The sequence below is a fragment of the Dermacentor silvarum genome, chromosome 1 (assembly GCF_013339745.2).
Source record: "Dermacentor silvarum isolate Dsil-2018 chromosome 1, BIME_Dsil_1.4, whole genome shotgun sequence".
Taxonomy (NCBI): Eukaryota; Metazoa; Arthropoda; class Arachnida; order Ixodida; family Ixodidae; genus Dermacentor; species Dermacentor silvarum.
In genome coordinates this window covers 191,103,392-191,118,321 of record NC_051154.1, presented here as the reverse complement: position 1 = coordinate 191,118,321, position 14,930 = coordinate 191,103,392, and the positions used below count along the sequence as shown (strand labels likewise).

Genomic DNA, 14,930 nt, shown 5'->3' with positions numbered 1-14,930 from the left:
TGAGGTAGTGCGCAGTGCTCTCGTTGGTTTTTTTATTGCAAGCAAAATGACAGAGTAACTGGAGCAGCGCTACTGCATCAAATTTTGCCAAAAACTGGGCGACAGCCAAGTGGAAATCATTCGGAAGATTCAGACAGCTTTTGATGACGATGCTATGAGCAGCACACAGATTAGGGAGTGGTACAACCGGTTTAAAGACGGCTGCACATCAGTGGAGAGCGAGCCACGCTCCGGTCGGCCATCAACATGCCGAAATGACCAGGTCATTGCCGAAGTGAACGCTGTGGTGATGCGGGACCGTCGTGTGACTATCCGAGAAATTTCGGAAGAGGTGGGCATCAGCACTTTTTCTGCACATTTCATTATGACCGAAGATTTGGCCATGAAGAGAGTTGCGGCGAAATTCGTGCTGAAGCTGCTCACGGTAGAGCAAAAGCAACTTCGTGTTGAAGTCTAACAGGACATGCTGGATTCCACAAAGAGTGACCCTGACTTCATGAACGCCATAATCACTGGTGACGAGTCTTGGGTGTACGGGTACGACCCGGAAACCAAATCCCAGTCGTCACAGTGGAAGCATTACGCATCACCAAGAACAAAGAAGGCCCGCCAAGTGCGCAGCAATGTCAAAGTGATGCTGACTGCTTTCTTTGACTCCCGCGGTGAGGTACACCACGAGTATGCACCACAGGGTCAAACAATCACCAAAAATACTACGGGGCTGCCCTCTGTCACCTACGTGATGCTGTGCGGTGCAAGAGACCGGAGTTGTGGTCAACAGGAAATTGGCACATCCATCACGGCAATGCTCCTGCACATTCCTTGCACTTGATTCAGACTTTTTTTGGCAAAAAACCAGACTCCTGTAGTTCAATCCTTACTCTCCTGATATGGCCCCCTACGACTTCTGGCTGTTTCCCTAAATCAAGAGGGCATTGAAAGGAGCGCGGTTTCAGACAAGAGAGGACATTATGGCTGCAACGACAGCTGAGCTAAACTCCATTCCGAAAGGGGCCTTCTCGGAATGCTTCCAACAATGGCAACACTGCTGGGAGAAGTGTGTGGAGTCCCAAGGAGACTACTTTGAGGGTGATTAGGTTTCCAACACTCCAGTTATGCCAGTTTTTTTTCTTCGGCCAAAGGTCGGATACGTTTCTAACAGACCTCGTAGCCATTAAGCTACTGTGGCAGGTACAGAAGCTATTTTCATCTTCAAAAAGCATTGCATAGGAAAGCTGCAAGCATGACCAAACAAGTATAAAATAGATTTTACAATTTAACGTGTTTACTGAAGTAGAGCTATTTGCTTGAATTAATAAGAAGCGCTCAAAACAAGTGCCTGAATTATCACTAGCCCACTGTGTCACTGGGGTAATTATCAATGTAAATCTTTCTGTAGCTGAACATGATAAATTCACCATATTTCCAACATTATGTAATCACTCACCCACAAAGGTCCAATCTAACTACAAATACTCATTTACAAACCCACTTTTACATTTACATTCAAAAACAAAAGAGGAGTGATGTGAGGCCTGTGTAATGAGCTTACAATGATGACTGTCTATAAAACCACCTATGGTGGTAGCTTTTATAGAGGGTGCAATAGCTGCTACCTCATTCTAAAGGATATATGTTGCAGAGAAACTACAGCTGCAACAGCCCCGAATTTCCAGATTAATACACTAAAAAGAAATTAATAAATATAATAAATATAATGGGCAGGTTGTTGAGGTATGACACTGGCCATCACACTCAACGCTTGTGCTAGAAATGCAGTCTGTAAACAACAAGGTTTGGTTGGAACAGAGTTCTGCAGACACAGATTTTTGAAAGAGTGCACCATTCAAGTCATTTCAGAAGCTTTGTATAGATGGCATGAAGTAAAAAATTTGGGAGCAAGCGTACGATGGCCAAATACTTTCACAAAGGTTTCTGCATCAAATTATTCGAATCAACCCAGCAACAAGATAATATATGTATAGACACATACCTTAAGTGAGTTCTTGTACTTGGCAATGTCTTTTTCAGATACAACCGAAATTAGTTCTCTAGTGAATGCTTCCAGCAGGTGGTTGATGTAACCACTCATGGATGCTTCAAGACTGGTGCTTGTGGCTGGTAAAGGGATACTTTTCATGTAGCCCTCAGCATCAAGCTGCAGAAAAAAAAATTGGTTTACATATAATGTTAAAAAGGTTTAACGTACAAATTTGAAGACTCGTGTGCCCCACATAAATGAAGTAATCAAATGTAAACCCAAATCAAAGCAGTTCATGTCTTCGTGTAACCACACAGTCTAGTTTCTCCAAATTCTATTAGTGTTTGTTTTAAATGCAAAAAAGGTTTGATCACTGCTGAAAAAAACTTCAATTAAAATGGCAAGTTCCTGAAGTTTATGCCACCAAATCCACCCGTCATATTCATCATATCATCAGCCTATTTTTATGTCCACTGCAGGACGAAGGCCTCTCGCTGTGCTCTCCAGTTACCCCTGTCTTGCGCTAGCTGATTCCAATTTCTACCTGAAAATTTCCTAATTTCACCACCCCACGTAGTTTTCTGTCGTCCTCTACTGTGCTTCCCTTCTTTTTGCACCCATTCTGTAACTCTAATAGTCCATCGGTTATCTACCCTACGCATTATATGGCCTGCCCAGCTCCATTTCTTTCTCTCAATGCCAATTAATATATCAGTTATCCTAATTGACATTGACAAGGTTGTGGACTACATAAGCAGGAGGGGAATGTACTATGAAACACAAACCACGTGATTGGCGCAGCTGTTGACAATGGATACGAGACTGCTGTCAGCAAGAAGTGCAATCCGTGTTGATTCAGCTTCCAGCCCATGATGACCCACTTCAAGCAATATGATTGAAAACTATAGCAAAGGTGCAAAACATGACATTCATGCAGTAAAGAAATACTGAACGTTCAGTGAATGTGGTCCATGTTTGTAACATTTTGATAATTCTCAATCGTAAAGCATAGCTTCTGGGTGCCAAATGCCAAATATCACACCAGTTTGCAAAAAAGCTATTTCCATCTAATACAAATGCAGATGCCAGCTCACAAAGTGGTTTAAGTACATCAAAAGCATAGGTGTGCACATTCTTCTGTGCTGTGGTCTACCAAGAATTTTTACATCATTTTGGATTTGCTTTGCTATAGTGGATTCTTGCAGCATCATATTTTTCAGACTGTCCACCACAAGGCAGTTCACCGTGTCCCTCAAGATGGGGCAGTGTGGAGTGTCACACCAGCCAAAGTTGGGAACCATGCAATTAGAACATGTAAAGGCCTTTTTCATAACTCCTCATGGCTACTCCTCGAGACAACTGCTCAAGCGTTTCTTCAGACTTGATTCTGATGCAATCCTTCTGATGAAATATGTTTTTGGGACAACAAATTGATAGCCATAAATATTGCTAGACATTTTTTTCTCGATTTCTTACTGTATATTTTTGTGTATACGGTTGGAGTGAGTAAAGCATTTTTGAGACAAAATATTACTTGCAATAAATTTTTGCTGTATCCACGAGTTTTCGATCACTTCCTACTACAAGAATTAGCAATAAAAAAAATTGACCATGGGGGCACAGTGGCAATGGCATACAATTTGACGGGGGAAGCACACAAGATTGCGGATCTTTATTATATTTGTTACCACACCCGGAAGAGTTCTTGCAGGCTTCACATGCTAGCAGATTGCCCATGAGTACAACATCTGCTTCATTGTTTCTTATCTGTGCCTTACTGGTGGTCTTTCATTTTACCCTACTTTTTGTGTATGTTGCTCATTAATAAAGGCGCCCAAAATCTACGCTACAAGATCGCTCGGAGCTTACCGCAGAGATTACAGTACTAAAAACTCATAGAAAAACATTTTTTTAGTCTGTTTTGTACAAGGCATTTGGAATTGACTGGTTTATCTATCCGACATTTGTGAGCCCAGCATTCAACAAACCGAGTTCAGCCAGTTCCGTTGACTGCTGTCCCTATCCACCTGTAGGACCGAATGCCATTGCTTGTGTTTATTATTCCGATAGCAATTACAGTGAAATGCCTTCATAACAAAGTGTTTGGGACCTGCAAAATCATTCATTATACAGGTCACTTTGTTGTAAAGGTCGGGCACTGTATCACTCACAATAGAGCAGGCTAAGCACGTTCAACAGAAGAAAACCTTTCTTTAACATGAATTCAAGAAAGACTTAGTGAATAGAGTCGCAGAGTTTTTGTGCACACATTGACAGAATGTGCGATTTCAGCCAAACTTATTGCACCGAGGTTCATATAGCATGCTCCGCGGCAAAACACAGAAGCTGCACCAAGTAAAACTGCAGATCGTCGAATGCCACCATTGTTTTGCTTGCTGTCAAAGTTCTTGCTTCGCTTACAGGATCTTGATCACTGTTGCCTTCAGTGGTATTCACATCCTTCCCCCATTAGATGGTTTTGAAGACGTCAGTCGTTAGTTACCATTACATCATGACGTCACCATCAAATGTGATGTATTTGTCAGCAGTCACACCCACTGATGCATTACAGGAAGCAGTGTACAAGTTGAGCAATTCCTTGAAACAGTGGAGCAGGACCCTTTCTAAAATCAGCACCCTCGTCAAGTGCACCGCTAGCACTGCCTTTAGTGCTAGCGAAGAGCGCACCTCAATGACGTCTGCGGAAGGTAGTGGTGGCACCATGGCGTGGCGTTCGTTGTGATACAACACATTAGCTGTTGGGGATGCCTGAATTCCTTTGTTGTACAGGCAAATTCATTGTAGTGGTCTTTGTTGTACAGGCTTCACAATACGTAGGAAAGATAGGAATTCAGCCAGGACATAACCAACCCTTCATTAAACAGGTCATTTCGCTGTAGAGGTGTTTGACTGTATATGGACAATCCATATAAGACACTCCATATATATGGGCACAATTATATGGACACAGTGGGGAGCAGGTGAGCGCAGGTGAAAAAGGTGGGGCAGGTGAGCGCAAGTCTACTCCTCTGCCTCGGCATGGCTGTCTGCGTGGCTGAGCACACACATGGGCCCTGCACTGTATCTTGGAAACTATCTGCAGCAGGTGCAAAGGTTGGAGGAACCAAGATTGCTGGTCGCACCACATGCCTAATGTTGGAGGTCGTGTAATCTCAAGTGTCAGACATGCGCTTGGGAACAAAGTCTAATCTGCTATTACCAGTAAAAATCTCAACCCATGGCAATGCTCGCAGATGTGCCAATTTACAGTGCTGTAAAGCTGCAACTTACAAAGCTGTAAACAGGCATAATAAAGTTATGTTATGGTCTAAGAGAGAGGTAACTTGTGCCATTTTTAAACATGCGTCACAGAATTATGTGGCCTTCATAACCGTAACGAGTTCACCAGACAGGTTTATAGAGCAGAGCTAGAAAACAATTCCTGCAGCAAACATTATTTCATTCGGTCCATAACTAATTCTACATATTGGACAGTGTGGGGATCGAGGTGCCTTCCCACGCCTCGTCCCTCAGCTCGCGCATTGTACTTAGCTCGATCTCCGGGAATTGCCTCCGTGACGGCAACATGGCGGACATGGCTAGCGTGCCAGAGCTACTTTCCCACACAAACTGTGCTTCTCCCTCCCAGATTTGAGTTACCGCGCAAGCAAATGTCACTGAGACGCGCATTGATTGGTCTCCCGAGTGGCGGGCCCTGAGCACCCTCTCCACCCAAGCTCTCTTCCGCTGAGCGCTTCCTCGCCGCGGCAGATGCTCACAGGACTGCAATGAGTTGGTTACGTGGGACCTTTGCTCTCGCGACTCCTCGTTCTCACGCTTGGTGGACCGCTACCCGGTTAGCTCTAGCGCAGCAGGCGTGCACACTCGATCAGTCTTGCGGTGAGCCTTTGTGCGTAAGCACTGTGACTGTCGCACTGTAAATAAATCCGTGTCTGTTGGCGAACTGACTCTGGAGCCTTCTCTGTGCCGTGTCGGAGAGTCGACGAACCCTGCCGTATCGCCTTTGTGCGTTGCGGAGTGGAGGAGCGTCATGCTCTTGGCGGGCCTCATGCAAACCCATCTCCACAACAGGCATGTGCACCATAGCCATCTAAATTACACTGAACAGTTGACACAAAAAAGTTATACGACCTAGATAATTCTATGAGTTACCAGGATTAGATGAAAACAGCACTGCCAGACAGGACTAAACAAGGAGCACAGACACTTTTTGCACTGCTTGGTAGTGCTGTTTTTATCTTATAATGAACTAACTATAGCTAGCCTGACAGTCAATCCTCACGAGTTGTTAGGAATTCTGAATAAATCAATATTGATTATCAAATGCCGACCTGAGCAACACCAAAAAAACATTATTTAAGATAACGGTGAAGGCACTCTCTTACCAGATACTTATCTTGCATACTTCCACAGAAGAGTTTAATCCTTTTGAAGTTCATCTCTCTTCGTAAAGAAAATTCACTGTCCAACTTTTTTGTCAACTGGCTGCTAGCAGTGCTCAAGGCATCTGGCAGACTAAGATAAAAACAACACATTCAAATTATATTGGTCCACAATGACATATATATAAAAGTCCAGGAGTCTAGGCAAAAAACAACTTCCAATAAGTTAAAGAAAAGAAGGGAGGGGGTGAATGAAATATTTTGAGAACAAAAACTAAACTTGCATCAACAGTTACAACTGTAGAAAATATACAGCAGCTTGCAAAGAAAGGCACAGAAATAAAGCCACAACAGTACACAGGAAATGATAAATGCAAAAAATAAAGAAAGGTTTACCCATGCAGTAACTGTTCAAGTAGTGTGAATGACATCTGTTTCGCTTCTGTATGCCGGGCCTAAAAGTACAAGCAAGCAAAAAGATTGCAAAATGGTCAAAGCCCCAGCAAAAAGAAAAAGGAAAAGAGAATCAAAGGAAAGATAGCAGCAGGAACAAAAGATAAGAAACATGCAGCAAATGGACACCTTTAATTTCTTGTGAACAAAACAAACAGCACACAAGCAGTGGCCATAGCCCAAAACCCAGAGATGCAAGCAGCACACTTTTCTTGCCTATTAAAATGCAGCATTTCAAGATTGTTATGGTCTCTTAAGGCTTCATAGCTTGAGACTCAAACTTCTCTTGCACAGACTATACCATTTTGTCTAAAAATAGCGGAACAGACAAGACAATGCATACACATAAAAAAAGCACTTCTCCCACAACTTATTACCTCTGCTACTCCTGCTTGTTATGACTTGTGCATGCGACACAAACACCCACACACCAACACAAGCATCTAATAGCCTGCTTATGAAGTACCGCTTGAGTTATTCATGCTTTTATCATGTGTGTACATTCAGTAAGGGGGTAAATATATCTTTATTTATGGCTCAGCCAACAGCACATTCTCTTAAAGCAACATTTAAGTCAATGGCACATAGCACAGAACTGGAAGTATCCTACACAACCCATTAAGTGCGGGTGAACCTACCCATCTGAAATCCTCACCATTATTATCCTGCCAGTACTATACATTTTCATGCGTGGCAGCCATCTTACATCATAACATATTTCATCCGTTCAAAAAGTTAAACAGCTTCATACATAAATGACCCTGTCATCTCGGGATAGAACCAATATCTTAAATGTGCACAGTCCCCGCCCTGGCTGCAAGAGATGTACGACTTGATCCTATACTATACTACTATAGGTGATGCCCAATCATATCAACAGCCATGAACAACACTTTTTCTGGGCGCCTGTTCCGGAGAACGGTGAAAGTAGTAGCAAACATTTTCATAGAAAGTGTGCACCTACCTCTTCCTCTTACGCATTATTACAGTGCCCACATTTGACAAGAACAACTCCCTAGATCAATTAGAACCTTGATGAAAGCTTTAAGGCAGTATCCTCCTAGTAACATACCAAGATTGCTGTTCCGTTCTAAATGCAAAGTCTGCCATAACTCAGTACGAAGGGAATATTTATGTTTTGAGCTAACCATCATACAAAATTTTTCATTATGAATTTGAAGACATTCTCCTTGCTCAAAATTCATGGGCACACAGGGAACACCTCTATATTGTAAAAGTAGTAGACCCCTTCAGCTCCACATAGCTTGCGATATACGAGCCACAAGTTTTCAGGATTCACACATTTCTGAAATAGAAACTGCAGTTTAGGCGTGGCAGCAGCAAGCAGCTGAAACATGCTGCAGGAAGTACAACTGGTGCAGCATTCACAAAGCGAACGAGCACATGCCGCAGCCGAGCGAGCTGGAGTGAGCGGCGTCCTGGCTATGACGTCACTCGCAAGAAGGCACCCCAACTTCTTGCCGCTAATAGCCGAAGCAGCAGAAGTCTCAGAATGACCACTAGAGATGTTAAATAAATGTGACTTTAGAAATACGGTTTGTTGGTATATTGCTCAAATGCTAATCGCATTACCTTCGACAGTCATCATGAGAGGAGTTCTGCTATGTTTTTCTCGAGTATTTTGCATTTTATTTCCTTTCTGCGCACACACTCAGTAGCCAGATTTAATTGTTATAACTGGTAACTCGGCATGGGAGCATTGCAGTAAGTGGTTCATTTTACCATAGATCATATGCAAAAGTTGAAAGTGCATCGGCCGCTCATTGTTATATCCGATATATTGTTAAACCGGTATCATTATAAGCGGGTTTGATTGTAACAATGTCTTGAACATAACTTGCCTATTTCGTTATAATCTTTTTGTTTCAATGTATAAGCAATTTACAAACCAAATTTTCCATTTAATTATTAATCCTAATCTTTTGATAAACAAAAATTGAACCAGATTTGAACCAGAATGAAAATGTTTTAGTATTCCCAAAGACTCTTGTTGATTACAGAAAACCTACTGCAGCCTTTGTAACGATCAAATCGTGGAATAACCTACTGTGTACATTAAAGACTATTTCCTCCTTAACATTTATCAAAGACTCACCACAAGAATACTTACTAAATTCATGCTTGTATTTCATTGTATTATTGTGTTGGTATATATGTGATTTTACTAATTCGTTTTTTCTTGTATTCATGTATGTTCATTATTTTTGCTTTGTTACAACTTTACCTTGTCGTTTGCTGCACTGCTGCTTCAATTAGTCTGCTTAAGTAACTTTCACTGACGGTCCCGGTATGGTCATTGACTATGAGACCCTCATCTGTAAATATGTATGTTTAAATTTTATCTCCTGGAAACAATAATAAAAGCTGATTGATTGGTACGAATATACTACGAAGAATCTAAATTTACAAGTGGACTTTAAATGCAAGCTTTGCTGGTCAATGGTCACAAAATATGGCAGGAGGACTGCTGCAGCACTGCAATGAATATTTACAGCCTAATAATTACTGGAAGCTTGCACAAGTTCTAATCAGATATGATTTCATACTTTATGACAAGCCTAAACTAAAAAAAAATTAAATTCCGGGGCTTTACGGGCCAAAACCACGACAGGATTATGAGGCCCACCGTAGTAGGGGAAACTGGATTAATTTAGCTCACCTGGGGGTTTTTAACATGCACCCAATGCACGGTACACGGGCGTTGTTGCATTTTACCCCCACTGAAATGTGACCGTCGCGGCCAGGATTTGACCCCGCGACCTCGTGCTTAGCAGTGCAACACCAAAGCCACTAAACAACCACGGCAGGTCAAGTCTAATCTCAAATGAATATCAGTGAATGACAAAAATGTATTAATTCACTATAAGTGCATATGGAGATAAGAGACAATTGCAATTATATTCTAGCCATAAAATGCGACTTTACTCACACCACCACTCTTGCAACATTCAGCCACACTGTAGTTCAGTGCTGAGCATAATTATTAGAAGATACAGAAAATGGTACGACTACCGACATATAAATGCTTTTTCTGCAGCAAGTTTCTCGCCCAGAAGGGAAATGGATGTGGTGGCTTCTATTCATTTTCAATAATGAACTGAAACAGTGGTCATTTCTGTCAGGGTTTGATGTCAAGAGCCAAGTTACTGTACGTTCTCGTGTGGGCATTGCACTTTTTAAAATTTGGGTATCTTTTTTGGAAACGCAGATGTGCTTGCCCCTGCACGTGCCAACCTTGTAAAGCTAGTATTTTAGCTTCATTTATCATTGCTGGCACATAACTGCCGACCTGGAGCAGTTGGAGTTTAGTTCGCCAGAAGTGCACCGTTAAAAGGGGAAACCGTTCTCAAATATCACACAACACATAAGTTGCATAATGAAAACGTACCCAGGTTTTCACACAAAATGTGAACAGAAATTAAAGGTGATGGTGCTTTTCTACACTTCAGGTGGCGTGGGAGCTCGAAAAGCTAACTACAAAAACAGATACAGCACAATGAAGCATGAAGTCCCTGTACATGATGAGCAAGCACTCAGAGCAGTGCGCAGTGAAAGAGGCCCAAGCTACCATATTTACTCGCATAATGAGCGCACTTGTGTAATGAACGCAGCCCCCTCTTTTCCAATCTAGAAGTGTGTTTTTTTTCTTTTCCTTGCATAATGATCACACCCTGAACTTGCTGCCGTGAAGTAGGAGACACACGGTACGATTCGACATACAATATGGCGTCCGGCGGGTACAATTGTGCCAGACAAGACAATCAGACGTCGAATTGTACTGTGTGTCTCCTACTTTTTAGAGGTGGCTGCGGAAAAAAAAAATGTTACAGTGACATTTCACTTCGTGAAAACGGGTGACGTGCAAACATATGGGTGCTAGTGCGCACACGAAACTATCGGCCCTTGGTGTGCCTAGGTCACGTGATCAAATGCGCCCATGGGGAGGAGAGCACGCGTCTTCTCATCTAGCCCTGCCGCAGTTGCAAATTACTGTTTGTGGTTGACGCTTACGCGGCCCGCGTGCCATATCCAACTGTCGCAGTAATCATTGGGGGGTGCAATGATCAAGGGCAAGCAGGGATGGCTGCTAAATTCATGCGCGCTGTCTTCCTTCTTAGGATGTTTTTCCGTGCCCCAAGTTTTGCAGACCGCATGGCCTAAGTTAAGAGACAGAGGGAATTGGAGATCGCTGACCGAAGCCGTCATGTAGTGGATATAAAGATATGCAGATGATGATGATGAATCTAATTTTCGGAGTCACGGTGAATCGCATGCCTGTACGAACCGCTCGCCCCCACTGCTGGCGTTCATCATAATGCCAGCGTTGTGATAGCAACTGCTCGTGGTCATCCAGCGGGATATTTACAGGTTTACATGGTCTGTGCATTGAACGATGTTTGTTATTTTAATTAGTGAGTAAATGTTACAATTCATATAGGTGATAAACCAATGTACAGACTCGTGTGAGGGCCGCACATTTTCCCGCAATTTTGACGAGCCTTACAAGGGACCGGGCCATTCTATCTAAGTTTTCCAACTACAGTGTAGGCCGCTTATAACGTAAGTCTCCGGAGTCGTGAATATCCGCACTATAAGCGGTACCGCACTATAAACAAAACAACTATTTTATTGTGACAATAGACACTCCAGGCGCATTTCTGCCGTCGCTGTTACAGTGCTCTAGGTTAACAAGCACAGTGTCACGCGCGCACAAGCAAACGTGAACACATCTCGCTCGCTGACCGCGGGAACGAACTGTCAAAACGCTCGAGTGACGAAGCGCGGCGAGCGAATTGACTTTCGTGCTATCATGCCTCTCGCTTCAACGCGACCTATAAGCGGCGAAAACACGGTGCGCGGCGGACTTTCCCCCTCGCAGATTGCTTTCAAGATAGGGCCAAGGTGATCGTATCGCCGAAGTAGATCGTCGCAGATTACGTCCTGCTTCGGTCCACTGAAACCGTTCCGCATTGCTTTGCTGGCGAAAATACTCTACTTCTGTTTGCGCCAGTCCCGAACGCAAGTTTCGGATTCTCGGAACGCCCGTGATGCGGCCCGATTTCCGTCAGTCTCCGCACACATAATCACTTTCCTTTTAAATGCAGCATCATGATGAACTCGGTACTTAATGCTGATAGAACAGATGCTGAGAGCGTGAAGACAAACGGTAGACTATTGCCTAAGCACGTGTACTGCAGCACATGGAGGAAGCTACGGTAGCTAGGCTCGAGAGTAGCTAGGCTTGATGCACGTGCGAGGCGGCCATTTTGAAGTGCCGACGGCTATATGGTAACGCAGATTTAGGGTCGTACTCAACTCTAACGCACACGCAATTTTTGGACCTGTTTTATTGAAAAAAAAGTGCGCGTTAGATTCGAGTAAATACAGTATTTGTGGCTTGAGGGGAGCGTTTGCCATCTAGGTTGACTGCCGAACTTCCAGGCAGCCGCACTGTAACCGGTATTTCGTGTCCCGCAACTGCACTATAAGCGATACGCGTATAGATAGAGTGCTATGGGAAAATTAACGGGAGTCTGAAAAGACCGTAATATATCCGGTCCTGCACTATAAGCGGTTACGTTATAAGAGGTCTATACTGTATACGAGTGAAATTCGCCGTAAACCTCCGCGATCGTCTCCTCTCGCCATCTATAGTCGTTTACAACTTTAGAAGGCAATGGCATTTGCCCCTCAAAGGTGGATGCACACGTGCATGCATCCACCAATGGGCGCGCACTCTAGACACGTCATGAGCCGGACAGCCAGTGACCCCGCCGACGGAAGACATGGCAGCCATGCGCATCGAGCTGGACCAAGTCGCGTCAGCGGGACTATTTAGTCGCGGTGGAAATCGGCTGCTGTGCTTCAGTGGCCAGGGCGGGGCGCGTCTCCTGTCTTCTCAAGTTATAACCGACTTTTTTTTTATATATATATAGTTGCGACGCGTGAAAGTACGCAGCGCAAGAAAATTCGCAGTGGAGCGCGATCGGAATCGCACTGAACGCGATTGCTTCTCGGTTGGATTTTAGAAAAAATACTTGCTTTCAAGTTGGAGGTGCGGCTCTTACGCGGATTTATACGGGAAGAATATTTTTCGTGTAATTGTCTTATGCTTCGTTTTCGCCTTTCCGGCAAAACTGCAGCCTCTTTTTTTTTTTTCGGAGTCCTAGTAGAAGCTCTGCTGAGCATGGCTGCTATTGATTCTGATTTCGAGTGAATCCGGCTTGGCCTCACTTCGGTTACTAAGTTAATTATACATATATTTATGGCCTCTGCATGCACGTTGCAATATTTCCATCCCGAATAAATGTTGTAAATTATAAGTTTTTTTTTTTTCATGAGTCGCTAGCATTACCTACAGGAAAGAGAAGCAATGCTGAGACACATATCATTCACGTGCATTTCACACACCGTTGATAAAAGACTCTGCCAAAGGGGTCACTGAAGTCTGCAGGTCTTTTTCAGTGTCAAAAAAGTGTGCAAAGCAATTTGTAGCAAGTTGAACATACAGCTCTAGATAGGCTATCCATATCATTAGAAATAATTGTTAGTTGGCTACATCTTTCTCTTTCAAAATATCATAAATTTTGGCCTGCGTACACATTGAGATATAATGTCTGTGCATGGTGTTCACCCTGGAAATTAAAATAACATGTTGAAGTGAAAAAATACGGATGAGGGAGTCGCCGTTGGTGCTTCTAATGCGCTTGTTTTCCTATTGCCAGGATTTTCAGAAATAAAGCGAAATTATGAATAAAAGCTGTGAAAGTCTGCGTCAACAATGATGCAGTTAGCTTTTAGCCACAATGACATTTTAAGGGAAAATGTAGAGGCAACTCAAAAGAAACCATAAACAGCTTAGGTAACAGGACTCTGGTAATGACATTTTAGGAGCGCAGCGGGGGGGCTTCGGCATCGCCGAGGGGGGCAAAGCCCCCCCGGAAAACTCTGGAGGGGGCTCGAGCCTCGGAGCCCCCCCGTAGTCAGCGCCTAAGGCGCGCGAGATTGAGCTGCCATTGTCAGCTCACCATCATGCGCCTTCACTCACACATACAGCATATGGTGCACGGGGACGATGTTATCATGAGACGAACCCGGTACATCCATTCCGCACACAGCACCCGTAGCAGCTGCCAGAGGAGGTTAATTCAGCACGCTTCTGCCCACCCTCCTCCTCCACGATGCTTTGCCTCTTTTCTCCTTGCCCGCTTCGCTCAATGCCACCGAGACTTTCCTCTAGGTGGCGTGCTTTGCCGCACGCTCAGTGCGCTCCTTCATACTTCCCCCGGCGTGCGTTTCTATTCTCCACCTCCAGGCGCCTCTCTCCTTCGGCACTCGCTTAATTTGCGGCTTCAAACATCCCATCGCCAATTTCACTAGCGGGCCCCTTACACTTGAGCTTAAAAATCACTAAAATTTTACCCCGCTTAATGAACGCACCCCCCAACTTTGCACTTATTTTTCAGAGAAAAAAGTGCGTCCATTATGCAAGTAAATACGGTAATATGCTGCACAGGGAGAAAAGGTCACAGGACAAACTGCAAGGTGGCTGGATATGATGCCAACAATAAGTCAACAGGCTTCTTGCCAATAAACTATCAACTGTGGAAACCACCTAACAGGTAGAGATGCACAGCGAACTAAGCCTCTATGTCCCATGTCGGTACAGCAGAAAGATAGTGAAGCATATGCTGCACGACAGCAGGTGATGAGGTGCATGATTAAGATATGGAGATGTGGCCCAAGCATGGCTAATCTTAATTTTTTTTTTCCTAAGCTATTTAGGCCGAAATTCAGGGGTACGACACTTAAAAGGATAAAGCCCTCACCCAAGAATGCATGGTAATTAGAAGATTAGCACAGTTTAGGAATGAAAGGACTCAGACCCACTAGCACTTCATTAAAAAATAGCCTTCTCCCTACAAATAGCCTTTCGTAACAAGCTTTTGTGCAATAGTCTGTCATGCAGCTATATCATGTCTTTTAACATAAGTCACACTTCCACTGCTACATAACAAATTTTGGTGGTCAGAATGTAGCGTATTTTCTGGTGTATAAGTCCTGTTTTTTTT

The 14,930-nt window shown here is 43.7% G+C and overlaps 1 protein-coding gene across 2 annotated transcripts in view; it reads right to left on the bottom strand.

The window, feature by feature from the left end:
• LOC119436551 (guanylate-binding protein 4-like) overlaps positions 1-14,930 on the bottom strand; it is a 162,635-nt gene that overhangs the window by 88,818 nt on the left and 58,887 nt on the right. For both annotated transcript variants that reach the window (XM_049658538.1, XM_037703429.2), the window contains exons 12-14: positions 6,781-6,839; positions 6,388-6,517; positions 1,994-2,158 (exon numbers count right to left, since the gene is read on the bottom strand). In XM_049658538.1, the coding sequence (XP_049514495.1) occupies positions 1,994-2,158; positions 6,388-6,517; positions 6,781-6,839 (354 nt within the window). The remainder of the gene's footprint in view (positions 1-1,993; positions 2,159-6,387; positions 6,518-6,780; positions 6,840-14,930) is intronic.